General features: G+C 44.2%; 7 protein-coding genes across 7 annotated transcripts; 4 read left to right on the forward strand and 3 right to left on the reverse strand.

The window, feature by feature from the left end:
• Positions 1-406: 406 nt before the first annotated feature.
• Positions 407-2,441, reverse strand: F4813DRAFT_194455 (kinase-like protein). The gene is made up of 2 exons (XM_049239477.1): positions 1,509-2,441; positions 407-1,454 (listed from the first exon to the last, which is right to left on the reverse strand). Exons 1-2 carry the CDS (start codon positions 2,322-2,324, stop codon positions 483-485), a joined length of 1,788 nt encoding a protein of 595 aa, XP_049096705.1. The 5' UTR covers positions 2,325-2,441; the 3' UTR covers positions 407-482.
• Positions 2,442-3,543: 1,102 nt separating this feature from the next.
• F4813DRAFT_369198 (uncharacterized protein) lies at positions 3,544-4,460 on the forward strand. The gene is made up of 3 exons (XM_049244400.1): positions 3,544-4,007; positions 4,069-4,116; positions 4,173-4,460. Exons 1-3 carry the CDS (start codon positions 3,816-3,818, stop codon positions 4,194-4,196), a joined length of 264 nt encoding a protein of 87 aa, XP_049096706.1. The 5' UTR covers positions 3,544-3,815; the 3' UTR covers positions 4,197-4,460.
• A 932-nt stretch (positions 4,461-5,392) lies between these two features.
• Positions 5,393-7,068, reverse strand: F4813DRAFT_369205 (cytochrome b-c1 complex subunit 8). Its single transcript, XM_049244401.1, has 5 exons — positions 6,604-7,068; positions 6,425-6,498; positions 6,296-6,327; positions 6,055-6,235; positions 5,393-5,998 (listed from the first exon to the last, which is right to left on the reverse strand). Exons 2-5 carry the CDS (start codon positions 6,478-6,480, stop codon positions 5,950-5,952), a joined length of 318 nt encoding a protein of 105 aa, XP_049096707.1. The 5' UTR covers positions 6,481-6,498; positions 6,604-7,068; the 3' UTR covers positions 5,393-5,949.
• Positions 7,069-7,676: 608 nt separating this feature from the next.
• Positions 7,677-8,456, forward strand: F4813DRAFT_382408 (uncharacterized protein; the record flags this gene model as incomplete). The annotated part of the gene is made up of 1 exon (XM_049245798.1): positions 7,677-8,456. The coding sequence occupies one exon, from the start codon at positions 7,677-7,679 to the stop codon at positions 8,454-8,456; it is 780 nt and encodes a 259-aa protein (XP_049096708.1).
• A 656-nt stretch (positions 8,457-9,112) lies between these two features.
• F4813DRAFT_398722 (uncharacterized protein) lies at positions 9,113-10,768 on the forward strand (the record flags this gene model as incomplete). The annotated part of the gene is made up of 3 exons (XM_049248088.1): positions 9,113-9,685; positions 9,745-10,082; positions 10,135-10,768. Exons 1-3 carry the CDS (start codon positions 9,506-9,508, stop codon positions 10,766-10,768), a joined length of 1,152 nt encoding a protein of 383 aa, XP_049096709.1. The 5' UTR covers positions 9,113-9,505.
• A 420-nt stretch (positions 10,769-11,188) lies between these two features.
• On the forward strand, positions 11,189-12,880 carry F4813DRAFT_194751 (uncharacterized protein). Its single transcript, XM_049239479.1, has 3 exons — positions 11,189-12,364; positions 12,501-12,671; positions 12,733-12,880. The coding sequence occupies exons 1-2, from the start codon at positions 11,609-11,611 to the stop codon at positions 12,624-12,626; spliced, it is 882 nt and encodes a 293-aa protein (XP_049096710.1). The 5' UTR covers positions 11,189-11,608; the 3' UTR covers positions 12,627-12,671; positions 12,733-12,880.
• F4813DRAFT_194616 (glycoside hydrolase family 55 protein) lies at positions 12,652-16,013 on the reverse strand. The gene is made up of 9 exons (XM_049239478.1): positions 15,588-16,013; positions 15,389-15,537; positions 14,938-15,316; positions 14,778-14,888; positions 14,215-14,711; positions 13,592-14,153; positions 13,417-13,540; positions 13,172-13,365; positions 12,652-13,097 (listed from the first exon to the last, which is right to left on the reverse strand). The coding sequence occupies exons 1-9, from the start codon at positions 15,664-15,666 to the stop codon at positions 12,898-12,900; spliced, it is 2,295 nt and encodes a 764-aa protein (XP_049096711.1). The 5' UTR covers positions 15,667-16,013; the 3' UTR covers positions 12,652-12,897.
• Between the last annotated feature and the right edge of the window lie 283 nt (positions 16,014-16,296).

A 16,296-nucleotide genomic window follows, 5' to 3' on the forward strand; every position in this document is an offset into this window, starting at 1 on the left:
TATTATAATTATAATAAACTTAATAATATTTTTAAAAATTAAATTAAAGTTTTTATAACAGTTATTTATAACTGGCAAAATGTCAGCCAATTAAAACCTTATATTTACAAGCTTTATAATTATAACATATTATTTATTATAATCCCCTGTAGTTATAAGGCCTTTAATGGGTGCGTGCGCTATAATTATAGCGCTTACGCCAGCCAATCGGACAAATTTTCATCCGTTTTTTTGTTTTGTCGGTTGTGCACTAATGTGCCACCGTACCATAACCACCACAACTCATCATCGCCAAGATAACTGTACACTATGTTCGAGCCCCTCCTTTTAATTGCCAATGCTAACATGCTAATTTATTAACAATAGTAACCGATTGTATAGTTATATAGCCCATCTGCTAGCTACCTTCTAATAGTTGTATTTTGTGAGAACAAATAATATATATAGGGACCACGGCCACCATTATAGATGGCGAGACGTTCTCACTGTCTCCTCGTCACTCGCGGGGCATGCTTCTCGATGATATAACTCTCCCTCTGACACTTCTTGAGGAGACTCTCTAGGTTCTTGGCAACATCAGCTGCTGGCAGGCGCCTTTCTCGCTCGATACGTAGCATGCCTTTCTCAATCAAGTCAAGAAACTCCTGAAAGTACTGGGTGCACTTTGGGTTACTGCGAAGGTCGGAGATCCAATTCTGAACACCAGGCTTCAGCTCAGCCGACTTTCCATCGGCGGTTGTTCGGTAAAATTTGTCTTCACTGACTCCTGGAAGATTTCTATCCTCTTCTCCTCGGCAACTCGGGAATTCCTCTTCCACCGCCTCATATCCCGAAAGGTAGCATGTGATAAATTCCAAATATGTACATCCCAGAGCCCATATATCCGATTTCCTGGATATCTTTGCGCCTGCAATATCGAACTCGGGGGCCTGATATGTTAAGGTTTTTTTAAGCTTATTGGCGGTCTGCGCTGAGATCGATATAGCGCGGTGAAATCTCATCAATCCAAAGTCGGAGAGAACTAAACACCATCCTGAAGGATCTGAGGTACCCGGCTTGGAAAACCAAAGAATATTGCCAGCTTTTATATCACCATGGCGTCCATATATGGGATAGTCGTCCCCATTACCTGCGTCTTGGTCTTTATGTAGCGTCGAAAGTGCATTCGCAATTCCAAGGCACTGTTCAGCCATCCAGCGTACCTCTGTAGATACTCTATTTGGATTCTTGTTGAACTGGGTTTTCCAGAAAAACCTAAGATCACCATTTGCCTTTGGGAATAGTAAGTAGTATTTTCCCGCTTCACTCTCTTTCTCGATCGTAGCCAGTAGTGGGATCAGGTGTTTGTCAATGCCGTAGTTGTATTTGCTTAGAGCATCGACCTCCAATTGAAAATCTTTATCATTTAACGATTTCAGGCGCTTAAGAGCGAATGAGTGTGAATTATCGCTATACTTTCAGTAGTTTAGTTTATAAATCGCACCAATCTTTTTTCGTAGAAAACCTACGGGCTGGTTGCGAAAGTAGTAATGCGACGGATGTACTTTCACTATGAAAACATCGCCGAATCCCCCTTGTAAAACGGCCTGTTTAACTTCCGCGTCCAGTGACTCCACCTCAACCTCAAGATGATTCTTTTTCTCCGTAAATGGCAAGACGTCTGAGGCTTCTAGGACATAGTGAGGAATAATATTGTCCGGCCGGTAAAAGAAGGGGGCAATAGCCCACCATTGGTAGGTAGCGAAATTGTCCAAGTTTCCTTGCTTCCACTCTCTCCGGTCTTGGAAGAGGTATTTCAAGGTCTCTTCACTAATTTCACGGCCATTGTTTTTTCGTAAAATTGCTATCCCGTTTTCATTTCGCTCTACCGTTGGTAAAGGGAGATAAGAGTCGTCGATATTCCGGTCAATAAACCTACCGATGCACCTAGCGTTCTCGCATAGTACCAGGATGGCAAAGGTCCGAAAGAAGAAACTTTCACTTCCTTCGGGTTGATTCGTACAAATTTTAGCCACCCATTTTGAGATTTCGTCTCGAGAAGCTTCACCTTCTCGAAGAGCTTGTTCAACAAGCCCAGGATTCCTGGCCAATTCAAGCTTGTCGAAAGGGATAAAGTAAGTATCTTTATTGTTGGTATGAGATATTCTGCTTTCTCGCAAGATTTTATATAGCTTCCCATCCCTATACGTACTCAATCCGTTTAACACGCCCGCACTTGCATTGGGTTTTTGATACTCCCGCCGAAACTTGTCGCCGCGGTCGCGGTATTGTACATGTGCATTTGCGTTATCTTTTGGGGATTGGCCACCCCGATATTGAGTCATCTACATTTTAATGTAGTGTTAGAATTCGATAGCCTAGAAAAAAGCTGGATCTCGTGAAATGACTAGCTTACATTGAGCATAGAAGTGCTCGCTCTTCCCCTGAACAGTAGCTAGGACTGATTCAAGGTACGCAGTATGAAAGGATGAAAGGAAATGATCTATCAATTATTTCTAGTATTATAACAGTACCTAGTTATCTGAGATTGATAATGAGGGGTCAGGGTGATTCATTAGCATGAATATTAGATGTACTCTACCGCTGACCCAACGAGATATTTATAATATTTGTGAATATAGAGAGGGTCAAACGAGGCAACTGAACAAAGTTAAAAACATATATAATTCAGGCAACAAAAAGATAGGCAGCAGCGTCTTTGTGGTTCGCCTTATGCATCTCAAAGTCCTGAGCCTCAAAAATTTCATATTCTTCGTAGCCTTATGTCGTCCTGGGTCTTATCTACGGTGACCCTTGCTACGTTTCTTTCGGTGGGCTAGAGTAGCTTGAAGTTACGACTCTAAATGAGCCTCTCTTCGCCCTAAAGAAAATGATTAACCTACCCTTAGAGGCGCAAAGTAAAGATAGCCGCCTATAAAATCCTTTACCTTCTCCGTAAAGCGATAACAACTTAGATTATAATTATCTACTCACGGTATTATCTTATTTGCACAGCCACTTCCTACGTAAAACCTATCTAAGTTAGGGGGTAAATTACGGAAATGCAGAATGAGGGAATATTGATTTGTCCTACACACCAAAGACACTTTACGTGGTAAGGCACACTTTGGCCGAAGTATCCGATCCTATGCCATGCCTTAAAGACACTCTCACTTCTGCGAAGTTAAAAAATTATTTCTATTATAATGCTAAGGTGAGAAACATGTGAGGTCAGCCTAACATAGTCCAGTAGTCTTATATGATATGCCGGGGCCGCGGTCTAAATGAAACTCCTGAATTACCCAATACAAGACCCAATACCTAAATAATACTAGTATAATACCATATAGGTAGATACCTCTACACATTACACGTTTTAAAAGGATATTAGCCCACGTTGAACTTATTAAATTGCCTACAATCTATCGAGGCTTGAAGGTGTGTTACACAGCATGATGCAATGTAACATTGAAAGCTGGCATAATACATATGTCCATCTCTCGATCACTGCTAAATATGACACGTAGTAATTATTGACAAGCAGCCTTAGCTTGTAGAATAGGTCAGGTTTATTACATTTTAATCTCCTAGGGTAGGACATCAATAAGGATCATCATGATACCTACGGCTCCACTCTAGAGTTACACAAGCCATTCAAGTACCAGCTTTCGATCTCCATACTTCTGCGAGGGTACATAACCCTCGTGGCTTCACTATATATATTGAACTGTAGGGTCAGTCGATGTTCAAAATCATAACTACTAATAATCTCCATTTACTCGACAAACAAGGACCCGGTTTTATTCATCCTTCATAGCCACTTAATTCGTCTAGAAATGGCATCTCTCTCATCTCCGTCGCATATTGTTCCGAAATCGGGGAATACTCGAGAACTCCGCAAATGCGCATTCAAAGTACCAAACCATAAGTCATGCCCGGAGGAATACAGAATTCCTGGATATCTGGTGAATCCAAAGCATCTCGTTGAACTATTACGAGAGAAATTCAACAACAATTACAAAGTTAAGGTAACTTTCCAAAAGTATCAACCCTTACAACCCTTAGTACCGGTACTAACTGAGTGACAAGCTTAGGAACGACAATTATCTCATATCTACTCCTGAAAGGCTTACACAGGTAAAGAATCATCTAAAAGGGCACTTAAAGAGAAATCACTTAATCTAACTAAATAGAACGACTTGATTCGGTGTTACTAAGCTTCGAAACCCTTGCATTCGCCAAACGTATATATTAATAGTATTTTAACTTCAATGTACTAGTCACGTAAAGATGGCCGAAGAATTACAACCAAAGAAATAACATTTATGTCGCTTTTTAGACTTTGATATACGAGTTAGAAACACAGTACTATTGAGTAGAACACGCCACAATCTGATCCAATGAATATCTCTTGATATTGGCAATTTGAATTATGAAAAGTTTTAGATGGTGCTTGATCGTCACCAGCCTTATGCACCCATTAGGGCCAGTAACTTTAAACGTACAGTAAAAATCCACTAAATATACAGCACATCCACTTTCACGTAAGATAGCCCAATATGCCACCACCTACCTAATTTATATTAAGATTAACATCGCTCCTTAACAAATTTATAATTTTACCTAATTATATTATAATATTTATATTTAATTAAATATAAAATTTAAATTGAAGTTATTATTACCTTTTCGATAAGTTAACAAATAATAGCCTTAATAACAGCCTTAACATAACTGCCTTAATAATAATATATATAATAATATACAATCCCTTTATTTCCAACGCTAACGCTAGCAAGACCTAATATTACATTTAGCCTCTACAAGTTATAAGGTTTATAAAACTATTAATAATAATCTTTAAAACCTTCCCAACAACCTTAACAGCTTTAACAGCTTATAATTTAACAGTAATAAACGCTTATTATCCTTTCTCAACAACTTATAAAACAATAAAATTAGTGGCTAAATTAATATAACCAATTAAATTAATAACTTTAACCTTTATATTATTACCTTAATTAAATATATAAACTTATAGCTTATATATACATATTAAATTTAATTATAAATATATTAATTTTTATTTATTTAAATTTTATATTTAATTAAATATAAATATTATAATATAATTAAGTAAAACTATAAATTTATTAAAAAACAATGCTAATCCTAATATAAATTAAATAGATAATGGCATATTAGGCTATCTTATGTGAAAGTGGATGTGTTATACGTTTAGTGGATTTTTACTGTACGTTTAAAGTTACTGCATTAGGGCTACCTGTATTACATGTAATAATAACCGAGTGATGGTTTTTACGCTTACCTGAGGTATCTTGGGTAGATACTTAGTAAGCACACATTTCGATTCCAAGAGAAATCACAATATACAACGCTTTTGAGGTTGTACATGATACACATGTTAAATAATAAAACCAATAATTGAAATGGTTTCCTATTGCACCTTTTCGAGTCACTAATCAAAGCCAATGTAATAGTATTAAAACTTGCAACTTGTTTGCCAAACCCTTTACTAATAGGTGTAGGTAAATATGAAGTAAGTGCAAGGAGAAACGACATGAGAAAAGGATAAGACTTGGCTTAATAGTCATCAGTATTTGTAGTTCCTATCTTTCTTTTTTGAAGACGATATTGTCACCATTTCAAAGCGCTATTTATCTGTAAACCTCAGAAATTCCTTTGATAGAATAGAACCCTTTCTCATAATGATATCAAGGAAAGATTCCTCTAGGACAGTAACCTTGAATGTCTCAACAGATAGCCATGAATATACGACATAGAGCCCTATATTTTACCTTCTTATGCCCTTTAAAAGAGGCTGCCAAATATATATGGGGCGTAGGTATATAATAGATAGGAAAGTTGAGAACTAGTTATCACACAGTATTCACCCTATAGTTATAGGCAAAAGATAGTTGCAACTGAGAGAGTGGTATCTTCTTTAACCTAGTCGGTAGACTCGGCCCTTCCGGCTTTGCCATTGAGGTACTCGTTTCTACAGCCCATGTTACTCCATGTATTTGAAACGGGCTGTCTTCGTTAGGGACATACCTCTTGATAGCCCAGTCCATGGCATAATAGGCAGCGAGTAGCGGCGGTGCCCAGTATAGAACCTGCTTACTAAATCGACGCCAGGTGTTAAACACAGCGTCGTGGGCAGCACCAGCAAGGACGTTCTGGCGGTTTGAACTAAGACCGTATGTAATTATGCCCTTCTGTGGTTGGACGCAGCCTAGGTCAGGTTAACTGGAGCTTTAGACAAGTTGGGTTAATTATACGGGCTTAACTGTACCAAGATGCCCCCACGTGTCTTTATTTAGATAGCTATATAAAGTGAACTATGGTTAGCAAGGCTAATTTCCGTTGACAAATTGTAGGATAACCAATGGTAAAAACTAGGTTGGTATTTTCCCCGACTCACTGGCCATATTTTCCGATAGGGAGCTCGTCACTTCGAAGTATCTGTGATGGACGCATCAGGTCGGAATATGAAGTCTGTAGTAGTGTTAATGCAAAATCAAAACTAGGAAGTTGTGATACTTTTCTGATTCAAAGTTGAATCATCTAAAAAATACAACACTAAGAGATTTGGCAACCAACGTGCTCTTACTTCTATCTTTAATCAGGAGTCGGGATTACGGATATAAGTGTCAGCCCGAGTATGCTGAGAATGTTCTAGGTTAAGATCATGCCATCAGCAGTAGTAGGTAGATAGCATGCAGACTGCTTACATTGTGGGGAGGGGAGAGGGGGCTGACACCAACCCCGAAACGCTCATAAAAATCCCGGGGTCTTCATTCGTCACTAGATTATGTAGTTGTAAGTTACCTATTTATTGAGAGTGCTGACAGTATATTTGTATCTCGCGGTACTTGATCCGGAAGACTTTGCCGAGTTATCATAGAAAGACTTCACTTTCCTTTGATGTTAGATGCTATTAACCGCCACGATCGCATCACCTATGTACACAGCTATAAAATCTTATATAAGATATTGAGAAATGTTGCCATTAGTAAAATCGAATCACTTTCTAATTGAGGCTTGGTATGAGCTATCTCTTTGACTATGCTAAATAGATTACCTACAGCCTTGGTATCTTTTTAGTTATTATATCGCCTTAGTTGGCCTAAATATATTCTTTCTGCCTCGTCCAGTACGACACTATCATGCACATTCACTTCAGCCCGGTTTCATTAGTTCTGCCGACGTTCAACTCAAACGCCTTGTCCAAACCAGAATATTTGCACAGCATGTGGCGAAGCCTATATATTTACTACTTTTATTGTAGACTACAACGGCTATATACGGTATTCCTAAGAATTCTAATTATGGAACTACTACAAAATATACATGGTATCAGGATGTAGGTTTACTGTGAAATTAACTGTGTGGGGTTACAATGTGGGCGAAGCTTTAATTGGAACTCTTGCACATCCTCAGATTGACACTGTATCAGCTACATGTTAAGTTACCTAAGGCTAAATTTAGGTCGGGATAGTGGTACAAGACTTTTGGCCCACACCTTCGTACCTAGGTATGTACCTAGGTAGACATGTACTTCGTACTCTAACGGCACATGAATGGAGCTAAAGCCTTTAATGGGAAAAAGAAAGAAAATTTTAATTTCAACCCGTCAAATTTTCATATCATTATCATTAGACCAACCAAATCCTATGGAACCAGATACCGCGGGGTTCTTTGAAGAACCAGACGACTATTATCCCCCATCACCGCCCCCAACCTTTCAGGTTTATACACTACAGTCGGGGGAGACCATCACACTTCATCTTGTAGGCCATAGCCCCTTGGAAGCCCACCATCTGTGGAATGGCAGTCGCATTATATCTAAATATTTCGAGTCCCATGTATCGGAGGTCCGGGGCCGGACTGTGCTCGAGCTCGGGGCCGGAGCCGGGCTACCTAGCATAGTGAGCGCCATCCTGGGGGCCGAAAAGGTCGTGGTCACCGATTACCCCGATCCGGATGTGATAGTCAATATGAAGAAAAATATCCTAGGTTGTGAACTTATACCTACAGTAAACGGCCATGCCGATAACGCCCCAATAGTTGCAGATGGCTATGTCTGGGGAGCTGATGCAACTCATCTACTATCGCACCTGGAGTCAGTCAAGAGGGACAAATTTGATATACTTATCTTAGCCGACCTGCTATTCAGACACTCTGAACACGGGAACATGATTTCGTCGATCGAGGCAACCATGAGCCGGAAGAAAACCAGCACTGCCTTCGTCTGCTTCACAAGTTACCGGCCCTGGCTACAACACAAGGATCTCGCATTCTTTGACCTTGCGCGGGAGAGAGGTTTCATTGTTGAGAAATTTCTCGAGGAGAAAATGGACAAGGCTATGTTTGAAAATGATCCAGGCGACGAGGACGTTCGGAAGACAGTCACAGGCTTCACGTTACGCTGGCCGGACGAAAAGTGCATATAGGGTACATCGGGCGCAGTCCGTCTGATGCTATTTTTTCATCGAGACCTTCCGATATCTCTCCGGATCGTATTCAAATGGCGAGAGGTGTGGGCTGCATCTCGTCTGACACGCAGTTGTGTGCTACCTCTACTCATCCGATTGACACTCATCGTCCATACAAATCTCACGAAAGCAATTAAGAGATAATGAGGCAAACTTCACGATCTATACTCCAAAAACGTGTGACCCGAAGCGAAAGAACACGCAGTATTGCAGAGCCTGCTGTGGTGGGCGTAGAACTTATATTAGGGCAGTGATGCTGCTTACTTCAATTGGATAAAAGAGACTGCGAAGCCGCTTTAACGCCAATGGCGTCTAACAAGCACGTCTTATCTCGGCGCTCTTCATTCATACATATTAGTGTCTGTCTATATGCCTTGTTCTTCTTCCGCCTCCTTTGGGTAGCGCTGGGTGGATCAACAGGGCGGTGCATGCAAGTGTTGACTGTTTTGGCTGCAGGCCAACCACATTTAGTTATTCTGGTATCGGTTTTCAGTTAGCTTTCATACTGGCCCCAGGTTTTTCGTATCGCTCTTGTTAGCTGCGTACTTCACTGTGATATAGGTACCTGGGTAAATATGGTGTCAAAAATCTGCGAGATTCCGACATGACTACTACTTGCAGTTGCGATATCACCAAGTATTGCGTCGAGTAGCCTCAAAAGGGTTATTGAGATACAGATACATTCCGGAGGAGTAAAGTTAATAACAACCAAGCTATTCCGAAAATAACTAATGTCCAGTGATGATCAGCTAAGTATGGAAATATCGGCTGGGCGGCATACTGTGCGGGTTACAGTTACAGTAAGGCATAGCCTCATTCCGATTACCGACAAGAATCGAACCAAAATATCAGTCCTCCATATCTGGGTTCTGGATACATCTTCCCACGTCTTAAAACATAACTTGGAAATTTATATTCCTATCTTCCGCTCCTACGGAGGAGCACTGACCTTGTCGGATCCGTGCCGATTGAAAACTTGACGACAATAGCCCCTATCGTATACTACTATGGAATGGCTGTCGCCAAAGTGGGCACCGAGATGGACTGTATCGAAATGGCTACTCTTTGCCAGGCTGTTACAGGTGTCGGGTACTCTCGTAACTGCTGTAATGAACGGGTTTCTTCTTGTATACATCAACGGTAATCGACTCGGCCTTGCGACAAGTATGTACTGTCTAGAGATGATGGTTCGTATCGCCTCCTTAGCCATCTGCTTTCACACATCGAGGAACTTACCCGTGATTAGAGTTGTGTCGCACTCATCTATTCTGGCATTGTACTCTTGATGCAGCACTCCGGTAACCGACATAGGAGATATAGCACGATATTGTCCACCATCTTCATCGTTGGCGACGTGGTATTCAATGGAATGATGATCGCCATCATAACACTGCTCTCTCGCACAGGACTTCCAACGGATTGTCATGGGTTAACTCGAGACGATAACGAAAAGAACGACGCTCCTAACAACCCGCCTCCAGGATACGATACGATAAGATTTGGTAACGGAGGTGATATAAAAGGACTACTTGATAGATACTGTTCCCTAGAACAAAGTTTCTATTTTATCGCCGCAGCACTAATGTACGAGACTCACGGTCCCCTCGTGTATTCATCCATCTACTAATAAGGACAGATTTACTTACATGTTGACGACAACATTGGGGGCCTTACGAATCTTCGAGCAACGTTGGAACCACGGCCAAAAAGATCACTTATTTACGCCGGTAGATGATACGTATCAACTTGATCACATAAGATCCAATATTCAAAGTCCCAATCCCGAGAGAGGCCTAGATCGTGTGGAGCCATCTAGCGAAGGGATCTGTACGCCGGCCGCAAGGGCTAACCCGACAATACAAACCCACGACTTCGGATCTTCAGGTGAACTACATGAGGATCACGTATTCAACGAGCAAAGGAGGACACTACCACTTCCTGTCTCGCCCGTTTCCGTCGCTTCCCGAATATCTCAGGTGTCTCCCATTTCGCCAGTTATACACCAGCATGGAATATTCCACACGGTATCTCAGGACGTGCCGGACACGTCCATAGGCAGTTCGGATCTCGCAGCCGAGGCCATGGTAACAGACGGGTATCGGTATAGAGTTCAACCAGGAATCTCGACACTGCCTGCCTATTCCACAAGTCAGTCAAGGGGACAGTTTATGGATGGGCATGGCGATGAGTCAAACGAGATGCGTTTGAGTGGCTACGTCAAGGGCGAAACGCGGGCGCAAAACATGAAGGACTCTGGATCAGGTATGTAGGGACATGCCTTAGTATGTACGCTTTATATATGGCGGTATATGGAATATGTTGACGGATGGCGGCCTATTCTTTTCTATTCCATGAGCGACGGCGCAGGAGGCTCGGTCTATTCTCGATTTAACGAAAAGTTTCTGTCTTGATATAGTAAATATACTAGGTTCGACTTCCATCTAACACGGCTAATCCAACAAATACCCCAAGAAAATATAGTAGATACCTAGGTTAGGTAGGTGTCCATTCTAATATTGTATGACTTGATGTCTTCACTCTAGAATAATAGACTTTAGGTAGTCAACATACACCCGCTGTTCACGTTCGTTCTATTCCCCACTTAGCTACCCCAAGTCAGGGAAGCTCGGAATCATACCGACGGAGCGCAACGTTGTATCATAGTGGAGGCGAAGGGATCTTTGACGATTCAACCCCGCAATACAATGAGATCATCTCCACTATCGCTATCCCAACCCTACCTTACCGGCTTACTTATCACCAGACCATTGATTCTTCCGGGGAAAGATCAGCGTTTTTACTCCAACTCATCGATCACGTAGCCTCATTCCAGCAGTTGACTATAAGGGGGCATTTTTACTCGGTTCTATCGCGGGTCGAACCATTAACCTACCCAAAGCAGCAGCAGCCAAGTCTCCGAGCTGCTGCCACGAGAACACACAGTCGTCCATACAAGGCTCAGCATAGGGGACTGTTACTCAAGGCGACGTTACGCAAGTATATTCAGAAGGTCACACTTGGAGCTGCCAGTGCGCTGCGCAAGGCCAAGTAACTATCCAAGAGCACGAGAGCCTCGGTCCGTACACCCCACACATTCACAGACGTCCACGATGCCCACCTCGACGCTACGCTCGCAGCTGGACAAGGACGGATTCGTAGTCCTGAGGTCGATCCTTAGCGCGAAACAGGTCTCGCAGCAGCGCGCTGCGGCAGAACGCACAAGGGAGCTTGCGCTCCAGGGGTCCTGGCCACATGTGCGCACGGTCGGGAAACAGTTCCCGCCGTGGACGTGGAGCCCCGGGGTTGGGATCTGGGGGGTCCAGCACCTGCTGAACCCAGCACTGCCCGACGCCCCGACTTTCGCCGCGAGCTACTTTGGCGACGAGGTCCTAGGCGTGGCCAAGGAGCTTCTTGGCCCATGCTCAGACGACGAGCTAGTCATGGAGCTGTACAACCTGCTCGTACGACCCTCGGACGGCACGGACTACGAGCTGCGCTGGCACCGCGACGACATCCCCGCCGGAGCTAGCGCCCAGGAGGAAACCAATCGCCTGACGGAGCCCGCTTGGCATGCGCAGTGGAATCTGGCGCTGTGCGATGGCGACGAGAGCTTGGTCGTGGTGCCCGGATCGCACGCGCGGCCTAGGACCGAGCAAGAGCGTGCTGCAGGGCCTTTTGAGCCGGATATGCCGGATCAGTTAGTCGTGAAGCTTGATGCTGGTGATGTCGTGTTTTATAATAACAATATACTGCATCGAGGCCGCTATGATGGCAGTCGCGAGCGCTTGAGTCTGCATGGGTCTGTTGGACATGTCGCTGGCGGTAAATTGAGGGCTAGAAATGTGTTGCAGCATGCTGTCGGTAGCGTGAGTGATCATTGTTCTTTTTTCTTTCTTGTCCAAAAGTAGCCCATGGAGCCGGAAAGGTCGAGCCCACGTCCCCATTCCCCGTCCATACGGATTTCAATTTAGTGAAGAGTAATACTAACCGTAGATGCTGCAGTGGGTAGATAAATGTGACTTTAGCAATCTAGACGAGAAGCAAAGGACGAGGGCGGAGGGGATGCGGGCACGACTAGTCAAGTTAGGAAGCGAAAGCGGCGATGTTGGATATTCCCTAGATGGATGATGATAGCTCAGGTGTTTATTTCCAGCAAGCTTCCCAAATGCTAATGTAAATCCAGCTTAATTCACCTACTATATACATGAAGATACTTAATTTCAATAATTCAAAGGATATACAGCGAAACATATGCAAACCAGCCCACAAAACCTATGATATATCCCGCAGATATCAATTTCCATCTGGCATATCCTGGGTGCCCATGTAGGAATAGAACCCTTTCGCTCCCTGGCGAAGCGCTTCTAGCGCGAGATGGTTGTTCACACAGACTCGGCTCCTAACCGGTCCTGAACAGCATGATATTAGCCGGGAACACATTCACGTTGTCTTGCCACTTGGCTAAGCTCTTGCCATCACGATCAATCATGCTAAGAGAGCCGATTGTGTTGAGGGCGTAGATGTTAACGTTGCTAATCGAGCCTTCGAGCGAGACGATTCGCGACTGGCAGTTTTCACCTGCATCTACGGTAGAGCAATCTATAGTAGCACGAAGTTAGCATATGGATCCTTCTCACGGTTAAGGAGAATAGAAAGGTTGCGTTTTGACATACCAGTGCTATAGTTGTTGAAGAACGAATAGTGGCCGGCACCGTAGATGAAAATATCTGACGAGTCGACGATTCGCAGACCCCATGCATTGGCGCAGTTTCCTTCAACACCATTGCATGTTGCCGCAAAGTCGGGGTCCTTAAGAGCTTCGACCACGGGGAAAGGCTTGGTAGCATCCGGTGTGGGCTGGTAGTATCTTAAACAGGTGTAAGCGTTGGTAATTCAAAAAGGCTGGGACTCGACTTACGGGGTCTCGGTCTGGAGCATGCTGGCGAAGATGTTCTTCGTCCCAACAAATTGGTAATTGTAAAGGTTGTTATGCTCAACAGCGGTACCGACGAGCCAGAAGTTTCCGACGGTCGATTCGATGACTATAATCCGTTAGTGATCTATGGGAGCCAGAAAGAGTAGATAATTCTTACGGAGACCCCTGCCGGAGTAGATAGTAATTTGTGTGTTAGTGGCATCTTCAATGTCGTGGTCAGCTGTCCATAGCCATGTATTCTCCATGTATAGGTTGGAAGCCTTTGATGTAACGTGCATCAACATGTACGCGCCGATACATTTCTCGTCGATGGTGCTGGAGCCGGGCTGCTTAAGGCACTGTGCGACTTGGAAGTCCGAGCCTGTAAATCCACCGACTCTGGCGTGGACATCCCACATACCACTCGGAGTATCCGTCGAAGCCAGGTTCCACTCGATAAGAATAGCTCCGGGAGCAGGTCCTTGGTTTCCTACAACAAAGTCCGAGAACTCTACTTGTCCAGCATCGCCTGAGTTGGCACCGACTTGTAGCAGAGGCTTCGGGTTGTTCATATCACCGAAGGTTGCGCCGCTAGCTACGATGATAGGGTAGCCTTCTCCGACAATCTTTGAGCCAGCCGGGATGCTCAGGGTTGAAGTAACCTTGTAAATACCATGGTCAAGGAAGAGAACCTTTCCGCCGGAGGCTGCGCTGTTAATGGCGGACTGTAGCGCTGCGGTCTTTTACTTTGTTAATAAACCACCAATATTATCGAGACCAAGGGCAAAAGGGTAAACTTACATCATCAGTCGTAGAATCACCCTTAGCTCCGGAGCTCCGGGCGCTCACGATATCGGATGCAGCAAGCTTCTCATACTGAGGCTTTGATCGGGAGTAGTAAGCATTGTCAACCACGAGGGAAGCCGGTCTATTGTTGGGAGTGATGGTTGCTTGGAATGCGTTGGGTCCGTCAGGCGTGTATTGGTGTCCCTGGCCCCATGCTTGAATCGTCGTGGAACCTCCTTCAAGTAAAGTGCCACTCGGGCCCTGAACCGCGACGGGGACATTCTGGAGGTTAAGATTCTCTAAGATAATACTTCCGGCTGTGTCCGGCTTAGAGCCAGATTGGAATGCCGTCGTGATGCCGACCGGAGTGTCCTTGAAAGTACTATCGATGACTGTAATGGAGCCAGTCGCAATCGCATCAGATCCACCAGCTGTGATATCAATACCCTTTTGGCAGTTGTTGATCTGCAGTCCAATATAGGTCCAGCCCCAGTTCCATAGTTGGATGATAGCTATAGGCCCATAGTCAATACCTACATGAATCTTTCATATCTCTTATATGAAATGTGATAACATACCTGTTTGGCAGTTGTTAAATACCAGGTTCCTCATCGTGTATTGCTGGTTGCCCATGGATGCTCCCGTTGCGCCTCCATTGAACGTCAAGTCACTCATGAAACCTCCGGAGCCTGCGAAAGTCAGTCTAATGTAAGGGAAAATAGAGTATGCAAAGCCTACCGCTCTCAATGAAGAGTCCGACGTGAACGACACTAGGGTCCGTAGGCATGTTGAACTCGACATTAATAAGACTAGTCGCTTGCGAAGTTGGCCAATGGATACCAGTCGCTGCGGTTGCCGGCGCAATACCGGTGGTATCAAAAACAAAATTACGGATTTGGCGGTAAAAGACGTTCGTCGAAACCCAGTTCAAGTTCTCGGTATAGTAAGGGTTGCCATCGATCAGACCAAAGCCTTGGAAGTTGGCACTACCTTTGATCACGGGTCGATTGGTCGGGTCACCAACCATCTGAGTAAAGTACGGGGGAACAATGGACTTGGAGATTATATAGGTTCCTGATGGAAAGTAAACGACTGCCGGAGTCGTGGTGGTAGAAGCCTAGGGGTATGAAAATGTTAGTACTCTCGACATATTCAGCAGATGTGTACCGTCCTGCCGAGTATCACTTACACATCCTTGTAAGCACCTGTTGTCAGGCGTGTTCATGGCTGCTGTGATGGCAGCGGTATCATCTGTCGTTCCATCACCTTTGGCGCCGAAGTCTTTTACGTTACGGAACACCGTATAGCCATCACCTCCAAAAGGTGCAACGCCCTGGTCTGTTCGAATGTTAATGAAGGCAGTTGAGAGACGTCAAGGGCACTCTTACGAGGTATATCCTCAAGCCAGAAAGCATTTACAGTAGCGGCGAGGCCGATTGCAGCCGAAAAGAATGTTTGAAACCGCATATTGCAAGCTGAGTGATGAAGACACGGACAGCAAGATGCATACAAGTCCCAAGATGGGACGGATAGGAAGAGAACTTATAAGAGAAAAGAAAAGAAAGGTAAGGTCGAGTGTCGTCACAAGTTGTTGAAATATCACAGCTGGCTGGGTCATGCACCGATGATAAATAGCAGGGTTGGAGCCTCAGGGTAACGTGAACTACCAAGTGACTGAAGATCTTACGCAGGATGGAGAGAAACCAAAGACATGAGAGAATCGAAGGCTAGAGCGAAGACCCCTGACCTTTTGCCAACCCCATGTTGAACAAGCGAACTTGGGTTGGTTCGACCGAGCGCAACAGCCACGCGCAAGGTTGCAGACTAGCGAAAGGGGTTTGACCACTCGACTACTCGAATAGAGTATATTGAGCACCTACTTGTTAAACTCTACCAAGACACAACATTCCTAGAGGAAACAATCCAGCGAAGTAGCATTGTGGAGACGAAGGCCACAAAGATCTAAAACTAGGTACGGAGGTAGGCTTCGACCAGCATACGGACCTCTGCCAAAGTATAAGGTAGTGGAGTCGTATGCACCAAAGGTCATCCTTTCATTGCGGCAGCTCCCAAGACTAGCAGAGCTAGAACATGTTC

This window comes from Daldinia decipiens (genome assembly GCF_022478715.1).
Source record: "Daldinia decipiens strain CBS 113046 unplaced genomic scaffold F4813scaffold_34, whole genome shotgun sequence".
Lineage (NCBI taxonomy): Eukaryota > Fungi > Ascomycota > Sordariomycetes > Xylariales > Hypoxylaceae > Daldinia > Daldinia decipiens.